Source organism: Tachypleus tridentatus, chromosome 4 (assembly GCF_004210375.1).
Source record: "Tachypleus tridentatus isolate NWPU-2018 chromosome 4, ASM421037v1, whole genome shotgun sequence".
NCBI lineage: Eukaryota > Metazoa > Arthropoda > Merostomata > Xiphosura > Limulidae > Tachypleus > Tachypleus tridentatus.
Genome location: NC_134828.1, coordinates 92,409,471 through 92,423,215, shown reverse-complemented (window position 1 = coordinate 92,423,215; position 13,745 = coordinate 92,409,471). Strand labels below are relative to the sequence as shown.

Here is a 13,745-nt window from a genome sequence, read left to right as displayed (position 1 = left end):
AAAAATTAATTATACGTTCCTATATTTAACATTTCTCCGAAAACGTTCATAAAAACTGCAAAACAAAAATACGAAACCCCAAGTTGGTAAGTATTTCCTCATGGACCGAAAAAAATAAACTTTCATGGCAAATTTGGTGAAGATCTATTCAACAGGTAGCGAAGTAGTGATGAAAAACAACAATAAAAACCGCAAAAGGCAAAACTGAAAATGCGTGTGGGTGAAATAAAACTCCATACCAGAGGGGCTAAGTCAGATGAAGTAACGATGTAAACCACAAGATCACCCATCAAAACTGTAAAACGCAAAATGCAAAACTGAAATTTTGTATATATCCTTGCATGAACCTAATGAACCTCCTTACCAATTCCAGTGAAGATCCATCTACACTCTTGAGCCCGGCATGGCCAGGAGGTTAGGACAGTTGACTCGTAATCCGAGGGTCACGGGGTCGAATCCCATCACAACAAACATTCATTTGCCCCATTTTTAGCCGTGGAGCGTTATAATGTGATAGTTAATCCAACTATTCATTGGTAAAAGAGTAGCCCAAGAGTTGGCGGTGGGTGATGATGACGAGCAACTTTCCCTCTAGTCTTACACTGCTAAATTAGGGACGGCTAGCGCAGATAGCCCTCTGTAGCTTTGCGCGAAATTCAAACAAACAAAACAAACCATATGGGCTCTGGATCCAGATCCACATTGATATACACCAGACAGAACTGTTATATCTATATATATGCGTTATTTAACTGAAAGAAATGATAAATGAGAATTATTCTCAGTAAGTTGAGAAATTCCACTTATCAAAACAAGCCTTTTCTTCCTTATATTTGAATGTGAAAGCTATTTTACAGTTTATACTTGAATATGTTATTCAACGACAAACTGTGGTTTTCAACACTTTTTGTATGTGTGTGTGTGTGTATTTTGGGAGGATGAGGGGGTAAAACCCCGTGTAAAGAAACCCAAGATATAAACATGAAGTACTTTATATGTGCTAAAACGCCTCGTTTGGGTTGTGAACCTGACGATGACCGAAGAAGGTCGAAACGTTGTTCGCTCTTCTATGTAAAATATTTTCTCAACCCAAACGAGCCGTTTTTGCATATATATTTCTCAACAAGTGGGTTTCTCGACATCACTGATGAAGTACTCTATGTATTTCAGTAAGAACAAAACTCAGAAGCCTTGGTTTCGTGAAGAAGATTTACCAGAAATAAATGATCGTGCTCGAAAAGCATTCGATTCCCTACTGACCGTCACAGCTCCCATTCCGAATAGTCAAGAATTTTCTGAATTTTCCAAACAAGTACAAAATATTGCCAAGAAAAAATTTGGTTTTGACTACGGAACGGAAGAGGTAATGAAGTTCTGGAAAATAGAAACTAATAAACCAAGATGCATAATAATATGATAATGATAATAATAATAATACAATAATATAATAATGATAATGATAATATAATAATAACAATAATAATAATATAATAATAATAATACAATAATATAATAATGATAATGATAATATAATAATAACAATAATAATAATATAATAATAATAATACAATAATATAATAATGATAATGATAATATAATAATAACAATAATAATAATATAATAATAATAATACAATAATATAATAATGATAATGATAATATAATAATAACAATAATAATAATATAATAATAATAATACAATAATATAATAATGATAATGATAATATAATAATAACAATAATAATAATATAATAATAATAATAATAATAATAATAATAATAATAATAATACAATAATAATAATAATAATATAATAATAATAATAATAATATAATAATAATAATAATATATAATAATAATAATAATACAATAACAATAATAATAATATAATAATATAATAATAATAATAATAATAATATAATAATTAATAATATAATAATAACAATAATAATAATCATATAATAATAATAATATAATAATAACAATAATAATAATCATATAATAATAATAATATAATAATAATAATAATAATATAATAATAATAATAAAGTCATTTACTTGAAACTGAAAAATCTCCAATTTAAATTTTGTATCTCGAAATAAGTAAGATTTAGCCTGTTTTTTTTAACTGTCAAAAGCGACACTTTTTATTTTCTGTTTTGACAGGTCAACACGTTTGTCACGTCCATCTACGAAGCTGTTCTTCTTTATGTGTTAGCTGCAAGTGAAATCTTGAAAGAAGGTAAAAATATTACCAACGGTACAGCCATCACACACAAAATGTGGAACAGAACATTTGAAGGTGAGTTTACAAATTAACAACTGGACTCATCGCAGGTTTAACATAACATCATTGAATAAGTTTCGGATTGGATCAGTCTCAATAAGTGTGATTTAGGATCCATGATGTTGTAGGACGAATCAGTCTGGATGAGCCTTCACTCATGTTGTCGATAGCATCAACTGAAAGAAACCACACACATAACTTTTGAAGTTGTGTATTCTATAATGCCGAATACACATAACATATCACTTGTGTTGTCTTTATAGTACCAGCTGGATGTGGCATCCCTGATGTATTTTGAAATATCGGTCCACATAAACGTAACTTACAACTAATATTGGTTTCTATAAACCTAACACATTACTTATCCAGTTGTTAATAGTATGAGCCAAGTGTATATATATAACACAGTAACCCTTATGTTTTAAGAAGTTTTAATCAGAATACATACAATAGGCTAAGTTGACTAGGTAATGTCACTTGTAGTTAACATCACATAGTATCTCTAACGGTTAGGATTCTCGTCTTGCAATCTGAGAGTTGCAAGTTCGAATCCCTGTCGCCGAACATGCACACCCTATGTGGCTGCATACTGGACAGGCCACTAGAGTGTAAGAATTCTTGGCTTTCACAACTTCCCGAATGAAATCAAACAGGCTGGAATTAATGTCGTTACGAAGCAGAAGTCTGAGGGTACTGTTCTTCCTCTTCTTGTGGTTCTAGAAGTGTCGGATATTTTAAATCTACTGAGTAACACAATTGCAAGCAAGCCAGCCAACGTTTCGTACATATTGCCAATCATTAGTTCAAATAATCATAAAATATTATCCCCGATGTATTCAATAATATCATTCTAAATAAACTTTATACACATATTTTATACCTAATATACTAGCTTCATTGTCTTGGATAGTATTAAAAGTGTAAATTTAATATACTACTCCTGATATTCCGGGTAATATCATTCATAATAGACAAATAAACAGCTAAGGTTTTTTGATGTCTTCGATATGCTCAGTCCCAATAAACCTGACGTAAATTTTGAATCTTGCACGATCACATCTGACAAACGTCATACAGCTGTTCTGCTGTCTCTGGTGACATCGGTCTCAATTTAGTTTCAAAATATTCTTTATTTCCTCATTACTTCTTATTCGGGCCCTGCATTGGCCAGGTGAGTTAAGGCGTTCGACTCGTATTTTGAAGGTCACGGATAAGAATCCCCGACGTACCAAACATGCTCGTCACTTCAGCCGTGGGGTCTTTATAAAGTGACGGTCAATCTCACTATTCGTTGGTGAAAGAGTACCCGAAAAGTTGGCGGCGGGTAGTAATAACTAGCTGTCTTACACTGCTAAATTAGGGACGGCTAGCGCAGATAGCCTTCGGGTAGCTTTGCGCGAAATTTAAAAAATAAAAAAAACTTATTTAAGTTGTTTATTTATTTGGTGTTTTTTTTTATTTTACACGCATAAACACAAGGGATGTCTGCGTTAGCCGTCCCTAATTTAGCACTGTAAGAGTAGAGCTACAGTAAGTGATAATATGATGTTGTTGTTGTTTTTAAGACAGAGATGATTCATTATACTTTTACCCGCCAGGGATAACTGGAAACGTCAGTATTAACAGTAATGGAGACAGAGATGCTGATTATGCACTAATGGATATGAATCCGGATACAGGAATTTTTGAGGTAAGAGATCAAGGTGCAAACCCATAACAAATAACACGCGAAGGACATCAGTTAACTCTGTTCGAGAGAGAGATATAATGAAACCGTAATTCACCAGGTTGTTTTGAAACTGATTTATAAACATCTGTCAGAAATATTAGTAAATGTAATACCCAAAGTTATTTGAGAAATTGCTACGAATTTTTGAAAGGATTAATCGCGCAGTCTATTTATTTTCTAGACAGAACAAATAGGTTACTTTTCAGTATAACTTGTAGAGCTTACTTTAGCCTATAGAATATCTGGTTTTTGGTTTGGTTTCTTAGTTTCTTTCGTTTTTTTTTTTTTTTACAAATTAAACATCCGAACATCACAGATTGTTTGCTCTGACAGTATTAAGTATACGTAACCAGTGTTTTATTTTTTTTCCTTGTAGAAATATATTCGAGAAAATCCGTTTCATTCCCGATTTAAAAGTTGGTCTTGATTATTTTTAATTTTCGTATTTAAAGCTGAGGTGTTAACTTTGTATAGTTTCCACTTCCAACAGAGCGTGTGAAATTCTTTATTATTAAAACTGCGCAAGTCATTTTCAACTGCAAAGCCGGAGATCCATTGTTTAATTAAAGAGAAAGGTCATTACAAATGAAATATAAAATCACGTATCATTGATAGCAGAGCTAAAAACGAATCAATTGAGAACATTGTTTCAGTTTACATTCTTACTTCTTTGAGATCGGACGACATATCGCGTTGTTATTTGTATTTTGTTTCAATTATTGTTATTTTTTAAACAGCCACATTAAGAGCTTTGTTAAATAAGATTGTGTTAAAAATAAACATTTAGATAGGTGCAACAATTATTTTTTCTAATAATTCATAACTTTGATTTATTTGTTTCGGAACTCTTAAAACAATTTCTATTTTGAAAGTTAATATTGTTTAAAAAAATATTATTCTTTATCCTGTTAATTTGTAGATTGTTGCAATGTATTACGGGGCCACAAAGCAATTTGTAGACATAGAAGGAAAGGAAATTCATTGGCCTGGTGGCCACCAGGGGCCGCCACCAGATACGCCTTCGTGTGGTTTTGATGGATCAGAATGCCCAGGTATTTTTTAAAATTAATGTAAGCTACAACTTCTCTAAGCTAATAGCATTTATGTCAAATTGTGGTGATTAATAAATCAAGATATTTATTGAGCTTTAATAACTGCAATGTGGTGAGTTAAAAAAACTTTAAAATGCCAGATCATAATATGAAAATAGCTATTGTTGAGACAAGCACATGTAAATTTCAACCTCATAAAAGTTGTTTTGATTTTAATAATAGCTTTTTCATAATTCAGCTTTTCGAAAAGAATATGTCACGTAAAGATTGTTTGAAAAATCGGGAAGGAAAGAAAACTCACTTACATCAAATTATTATTTGGTTTACCACAAGTTTCTTGTCATTATGTTTTGGTTCTAGGTAAAGGCACTCTACTCATAATCTGAGGGTCGGAAGTTTGAATCCCTGTCACACCAAATATGTTCATCCTTTCAGCTGTGGGGGGTTATAATATGACGTTCAATCCAACTATTCGTTAGTAAAAGAGTAACCAAAGAGTTGGCTTTGGTGGGTAGTGATGACTAGCTGCCTTCCCTCTGGTCTTACACTGCTAAATTATTGGCGGCTAGCGCAGATAGCCCTCGTGTAGCTTTGCGCAGAATAAAAACTAACAAACTGAAAATAGGATTTTTTTAATACCATTCACTATCAGGTTGGCCAGTATATTGCGTCATATTTAGTAGTGCTATGTTTTTGCCTATTATAAGACTTGGTGTTAGAACAGCAACAAGAATTCTATGAAATCATCTATTTTCTGTATGAAGTATATGTGTGTTTTCTTATAGCAAAATCACATAGGGTTATCTGCTGAGCCCACCGTGGGGAATCGAACCCCTGATTTTAGCGTTGTAAATCCGTAGACTTACCGCTATACATGTAAATCGTGATATTTTTCATATAATTATTTTATGTTATTCTTGTCATGTTAGAATCTTCGTGTAACTCTGTGCGAAATTCAAAAAGCAAACATACAGCAACACTTCTTTCTGCGTTTGTCCAAGAATTGCATCCTCAATAACTACTAAGCCTGCAACATATGGAACTAGAACTCAACTTAAAGTCGTAGACTTGAATTACAATTGTGTGACCTGAACTTGTAATGAAAGCTCATAAATTGTTCCTAGAACACTGATGTATTGATGCCAACAGCAAGTAGGCATAAAGCTGGAAGTTATATTCTCTTTGGAAAACTTGTCTGTGTCGCCTGATATATGGTAATTGGCATCAAGGAAGAGAACATCCTGGTAATAAACTGTATGTAAGAAGCAAAGATGCGATATTAGAAGTGCTCAAGTACGTTCTCACAGTTTTATAAGAAGAGAAATATGGTAATTGCTAGGGCAACATTGCAACTCGTTTGTTTATTATAAATAAATATATATACACATGTATAAATACGGCCGTACTACACATGTATAAATACGGCCCTACTACTCATGTATAAATACGGCCGTACAACGTACAATCTTTATTTAAGTTATCATCAAGGACGATAATAATAAAAATCAATAAAAATTCAGAATAAAAAAGAATTTTATGATTTGTACGTCGGCCGAAAATAATTCTAATTATACGCTTTATAATATAGTATTAGGCCTATTACATGTTTAAACACAACATTCGCTATCCAGTTCTTTAAAGGTTTTTAAAAAGCTTGAAGTATATAATAACAGTATTTCAATCACACTATATGTCATTACTGACGGCGTGTTTCGCTCAATCCAAAGTTCTTCAGGCCGACTAGGATAGGGCCCGGCATGGCCAAGCGTGTTAAGGCGTGCGACTCGTAATCTGAGGGTCCCGGGTTCGCATCCCCGTCGCGCCAAACATGCTCGCCCTCCCAGCCGTGTGGGCGTTATAATGTGACGGTCAATCCCACTATTCGTTGGTAAAAAGAATAGCCCAAGAGTTGGCGGTGGGTAGTGATGACTAGCTGCCTTCCCTCTAGTCTTACATTGCTAAATTAGGGACGGCTAGCGTAGATAGCCCTCGAGTAGCTTTGTGCGAAATTCAAAACAAACAAACCGACTAGGATAAAATAAACACAGTAATGGTCGTAACATTACTTATATGAACTGCAGCAGCATCAGGAATAATACTAATTTCACATGGCATACGACATTAATATTCGACTTATTCCTTTTGTTTCAAGTGGATTATATAAATAATGTTCCGACCACTGCTGAGTTGTTGTATTTCACAGGTATAAAAAAACTCCAGATTGAACGAAATGTGTCGTGTGTAATGAATACAGTAGATGTAATGTGGTTGAAATACTCTTGTTATAAACTTATAGCTTTTGAAAATCTATAAGGATCGTTTTAGAGATTGTCTTGTTTGAAACTTTAAATAGCTTAGTACTAATATATTATGAAACGTATAACTGAAATCAAACAATAGAATCTTTTTCAATAAGAGTTTAAGGTCAGAATTACCATTACGTGTAATGGTGTATCCTGAATGAATTATCGGTTGTCAAGTTTCGTATCTTTATTCACCTGACAAAAGTGATGCTTCCGTGTGCTCGTGGATGCAGAGACAAAAATGTCATTTAGTGATTCTTTATAATTGGTCTTGCAGTAACAATACACAGCACGTGTATTTATGAGCAACCAAAGATCTAAGAAAGATAGATCGATAATCCTTCATTTTGAAAAAACAAAGTTGTGTTTTAAAGGACATTTTGAAAATGATGCTCTGTTCGAAAACTTTCTTGTCAAAACTACGTTATTTGGAAAGTATAAGTTGTTAGTTTGCTTAAAGTTCAGCCAAAGCTACGCAATGGGTTGTATATGTTCTGTCCTACATGGGTATCGCAACCCAGTTTTTAGAGTTGTAGCTCTGCACATATACTGCTGTCCAACTAGGGGCTAGAAAATATGATAATATACTGTCCTAAGTAGGTGATGGTCTACGAAACTGTGTATTCATGAACTCTAAACATTTGTTTTTCTTTTTGGGTTTTTTTTTTACTGGAGTTTTAAATATTTTTTTCAGAAATATCCTAGTTAAGGTCACAATCAAGTTCTCAGAATATTCACCATACAATAGTATTTTATGATTTGTTTTGTTTTTTTGGAATTTCGCACAAAGCTACTCGAGGGCTATCTGTGCTAGCCGTCCCTAATTTAGCAGTGTAAGACTAGAGGGAAGGCAGCTAGTCATCACCACCCACCGCCAACTCTTGGGCTACTCTTTTACCAACGAATAGTGGGATTGACCGTAACATTATAACGCCCCCACAGCTGGGAGGGCGAGCATGTTTGGCGCGAACCCGCGACCCTCGGATTACGAGTCGCGCGCCTTACGCGCTTGGCCATGCCGGGCCTGGTATTTTATGAACAAATATATTCTGAGAATGGAAAATAAAATAAGTTGAACAAATCTTAAAGATTCAAGTTGATGGATATGTTGCAGGTTGATGGCATATCCTACAGGTTGATCTTAATTAGATCTATTGAAGAAAAATGATAGGATTACGAATCTGGTTTGATAGATTCATTTTTGTATGTGTTATGTCTGATAAGCATTTGGCAAATTTGTAAGTATGATTCTTGTTTTTTCTTATAAAAACTGCACTGTTCTGCCTAAAAATTTATAGCTGACATTTTCACAGCTTAAGAAAACGAAATTCCTGTTCACTGCGTGAAAAAATACAAGAGTAGTTGTTGAACTCTAACAATAACAAAAATGGTAGCACAAAATAATAAAGACAACGAACCTGAAGTGAAATAGAGTAGAACCCAAGTTATGGTGTCTTAACCAAAATTATCCACCGTGATCGCCTTTTAAAATACGTTGGTTGGAGACAGTCAATTAGTTAACTAGAAGACTTCGCCATTGGTGAGTCAACCTATTAGGGAACCCCGGTTTCCTGTACAGATCATTCTACTGTATCATCGAAGATGTATCCTCGAGCTAGTTTCTTCCATCATCTAGTGTAAGGAACCTTCTCTCCAAGAAACGAGATGATAAAAGAAAAGAAACCCACTAAAGAGACAGAATGACTGATCCGTTTAAGATGAATGAATAATGAAAAAAAGCGTTCTTATTAATCGACATTTTGAATACATTTTGTTTCACATAACTAATTAATCATTTATTGACTCTCATATTTATATATTTACAAATATTAATGTTGTTAAAGGCCAAAATTTGCACTATTGTAACTATGGAAGATTAGTCTGAGTTTAGTAAGACTTTTCAACAAACGATATTTTCTAAGGCTTTGGGGCAGTGTTATAGCCTACGTTTGAAATCTGTAAGTTTCTGAAAATCTGTAATGATTATTAGCTAGAAGGACCTAAAGTAAAGCAAATAACTGTTTGTTTGTTTTTGAATTTCGCGCAAAGCTACCTGAAGGCTATCTGCGCTAGACGTCCCTAATTTAGTAGTGTAAGACTAGAGGGAAGGCAACTAGTCATCACCATTCACCACCAGCTTTTAAGCTACTGTTTTACCAATGAAGAGTGGGATTCATCGTACATTATAACGCCCTCACGGCTGAAAGGGCGAGCATGTTTGATGCGACGGGAATTCGAATCCGCGACCCTCAGATTACGAGTCGAACCACTTAACCCAACTTACCATGCCGAGCCTCAAAGCGAATAACAATTTAGATAAAAACAAAGAAGCAGCCCAAACCAAACAAATGTTAAATGTCTAAAACTGGCCCGGTATGGCCAAGCGTGTTGAGGCGTGCGACTCGTAATCTGAGGGTCGCGGGTTCACATTCCCGTTGCGCCAAACATGCTCGCCCTTTCAGCCGTGGGGGCGTTATAATTTGACGGTCAATCCCACTATTCGTTGGTAAAAGAATTAGCCCAAGAGTTGGCGGTGGGTAGTGATGACTAGCTGCCTTCCCTCTAGTCTTACACTGCTAAATTAGGGACGGCTAGCACAGATAGCCCTCGAGTAGCTTTGTGCGAAACTCAAAAACACACACACATGTCTAAAACTTTCTTGAAAGTTTAAGAAATTTTTCCGCCATACCGAAAAGTGAGTTAGGCTAAAGTTAAACAATCAGTTATATAGTGAGATAGTTATTGAATTAATGAGCATGTTAGAGAAGATTGTTAGATAACTGAGTTTGTGCGTCAGTTAACGAACAACCAAAATACGATTAATTAAGTTGTCTGTTGCTTCTTGTCAGTTAGCTAACTCAGTGCTGTGAATATTATGCTTGTGTTTTAAAGAATAGATAGGAATGCTAAATTAGCAAAGAAATGCAATTTCAGTAAGACGTGTTTTATTGGTGAAGCTGGGTCTGTCAGTGGACAATGGTTAAGCTGGGCGAGAAATTCGAACGTGAGGAAATAAAACCTTTTTTTTATCTATTGTGGAGTGAAATGTCATTCGCATTTTTCTTTATACCAAATGATCCAAACGAATGGGACAAACAAAATGTACCAGTAAAGCAATATATTACAGATTTTGTGTTGTTTTTTTCAGAGACTCCTAGGTATGCCATTTTCACTGGAATACTGACTGCTCTATTGATTGTACTTACTATAATATCTTTATTCATCTACAGGTAAGAAACAAAGAACTCGAGAACTGCTATTCTACCTACTTATTTATAATAACTACATATTCATGATTTCTCTGTATAAATATTAATGTTATATAATGAAAGGTAAGTTAATGTTAACTTTAACATAATTTTGTCTGGACATGAAAAATTACCCTAACTTCATATTTTTCAACTGTGTATTAAGAAGATATAATAGTATTTTAAGATATTTAATTATATATAAAATTAAACATTTAGCATCAACGTTACATAAATAAAACTTTAGCAATACATTAAAGATGTTTTAATTGTGAATAAATGTTTTGATTTATTAATGTTATTTTTTAAAGATCGTGACACCTTACCTAAAATAAATAAATTGTCATTCATTTAAAAACCTGAATTTAAGTGTATGTATTTTAACATTAATATTGTTTGTTTAATAGTTTGTTTTAACATTAATATAGTTAGTTTAATTGCATGTATTTTAACATTAATATTGTTAATTTCATTGTACATATATCAACATTAATATTGTTAGTTTAATTGCATGTATTTTAACATTAATATTGTTAGTTTCATTGTACATATATTAACATTAATATTGTTAGTTTAATTGCATGTATTTTAATATTAATATTGTTAGTTTCATTGTACATATATGAACATTAATATTGTTTGTTTAATAGTATGTTTTAACATTAATATTGTTAGTTTAATTGCATGTATTTTAACATTAATATTGTTAGTTTCATTGTACATAAATTAACATTAATATTGTTAGTTTCATTGTACATTGTATATTAACATTAATATTGTTTGTTTAATAGTATGTTTTAACATTAATATTGTTAGTTTAATTGCATGTATTTTAACACTAATATTGTTCGAGTTTAGGAGAAGAAACAATCTTAGTAGAAAATACAATAATTAGCTCATTCCTTTTACACACTAGGCTAATTATTTAACAATTTGTTGTTGTCTTTTACAATTCTTATATCTGAAGAAACAATAACGTAAGAAATGCGTTGTTTTTGTTTGTTTTATTTCTAAAGACACTACAAGTTCGAAGCCGAGATTGCTTCAATGAGTTGGAGAATAAAACAGGAAGAGATTGTCCTGAACCCATCTTTCAAGCGCCATTTTGATTCTAAAATGAGCTTTACAAAGATCAGTGGCTCTGTAAGTACATACCATTTCTCTCGTGACAGACGGATTTCTCAGAATGTGGCACTTGATAGTTTATTTATGTTTAAATCAAAACGACCACATCTAGGGAAAATATTGAATGCTGTGGTTAGCTAAAACTTGGTTGTTTTATTATTATTAACAGGTTTTTCAAGAGCACTTTACTTTTTTTTTCTACTTTTCAAATGAATTTTTTTTTAAATGGCTTCATAAAAGTTTGTTTTGAATTTCGCGCAAAACTACACAAGCGCTGTTTGCGCTAGCCGTCCATAATTTAGCAGTGTAAGACTAGATTGAAGGCAGCTAGTCATCACCACCAAACTCTTTAACCAACAAATAGTAGGATTAACCGTCACATTATAACGCCCCCATGGCTGAAAAATCGAGCATGTTTGGTGGGAGGGGGATTGAAACCCGCATCCCTCAGATTACGACTCGAGTGCCTTAACCACCTGGCCGTGCCGGGGCACTTCATGAAAGAAAAGTTTTGTTCTTTACCCACTTGAGACTTCGACCTTTCTGTAGAATGTCGAATTATAACAAAGGATTTCTTTAGAGGGTAGGTCAAAGAGAGTGAACATTCTCCTGTTTATATACATCCTGGCCCGGCATGGCCAAGCGTGTTGAAGCGTGCGACTCGTAATCTGAGGGTCGCGGGTTCGCATCCCTGTCGCGCCAAACATGATTGCCCTTTCAGCCGTCGGGGCGTTATAATGTGACGGTCAATCCCACTATTCGTAAAAGAGTAGCCCAAGAGTTGGTGGTGGTTGGTGGTGACTAGCTGCCTTCCCTCTAGTCTCACACTGCTAAATTAGGGACGGCTAGCACAGATAGCCCTCGAGTAGCTTTGTGCAAAATTCCAAAACAAACAAACAAACAATTATATACACCTACTCTCTGTGTGGTTTCCTTTATATAAACAGTATATTTTTTTCTAGATGCTCACCCTAATCTTTTCACCGTAAGACTGATATCAAACGGTTATTATGAGGAATAAACAATGTATAATTTATCTCCTACTCTATTATAAAGCTTGTTAAAACTACAGGTTTGTTTTGGATTGTTTTTTCCTATCTTTGCCAAGTGAGAAATCAATTATAAGACTTCTTGTGCCCTTGAGTAAATTTGCCGTCTATATTTGTCCATAAAAATTATATCAAAAATGCAAATGCTTATGTTATTACGATAAGTAATACACGTAAATAAATATGATAAAAAATGCATGTAGTTGTTTACAAGATACGCTTAACAGTATATGGTGCAAATATTCGTTTATCAATACCATTAGCAATCCTTTTAACTCCCTGTACTTCTGGTTTCGGAGAAAAACAGGCGATGAGACACGAATCAACGTTTACATTAATCTTAAAAATCAAGCAAGAGAAACGTCACTGGAAAAGTATTATTTTAAAGATTTGAGTAATCATTTAGTTATATGCGAGGGGCCCGGCATGGCCAAGTGTGTTAAGACGTTCGACTCCTAATCTGAGGGTCGCGGGTTCGAATTTCGGTCGTGCCAAACATCCTCGCCCTCCCATGGACGTCATGTTACTGACTGTAATAACGTTTCAATACGTTGAGTTAATACTTAAAACTGCTATAAAATTGCAATCTAATATATCCTTATGTGAACGTGTTGGAATGAACTCAGTAAAATACTGTCCGTCTAACTTCTCATGTTTGGAATGAAATAAACAAGGAAGGTTTAAGAATTATTTTCTGCATAGATTTCGATAAAATTGCAAAAGCAGAAAATCGTACGTATTACGTTTTCTTTTCAAAATCTTGCCAATAGTTTTCGCATATAATTTTTGTTTTTTTTTTTTAATTTCGCACAAAGCTACTCGAGGGCTATCTGTGCTACCGTCCCTAATTTAGCAGTGTAAGACTGGAGGGAAGGCAGCTAGTCATCACCAACCACCGCCAACTCTTGGACTACTCTTTTACCAACGAATAGTGAGATTAACCGTCACATTATA

General features: G+C 33.9%; 1 protein-coding gene across 3 annotated transcripts in view; it reads left to right on the top strand.

Moving 5' to 3' along the window:
* LOC143249696 (atrial natriuretic peptide receptor 1-like) overlaps positions 1–13,745 on the top strand; it is a 208,086-nt gene that overhangs the window by 74,438 nt on the left and 119,903 nt on the right. For all 3 annotated transcript variants that reach the window (XM_076500004.1, XM_076500003.1, XM_076500005.1), the window contains exons 3-8: positions 1,171–1,363; positions 2,165–2,300; positions 3,884–3,975; positions 4,934–5,066; positions 10,518–10,599; positions 11,634–11,760. In XM_076500004.1, the coding sequence (XP_076356119.1) occupies positions 1,171–1,363; positions 2,165–2,300; positions 3,884–3,975; positions 4,934–5,066; positions 10,518–10,599; positions 11,634–11,760 (763 nt within the window). The remainder of the gene's footprint in view (positions 1–1,170; positions 1,364–2,164; positions 2,301–3,883; positions 3,976–4,933; positions 5,067–10,517; positions 10,600–11,633; positions 11,761–13,745) is intronic.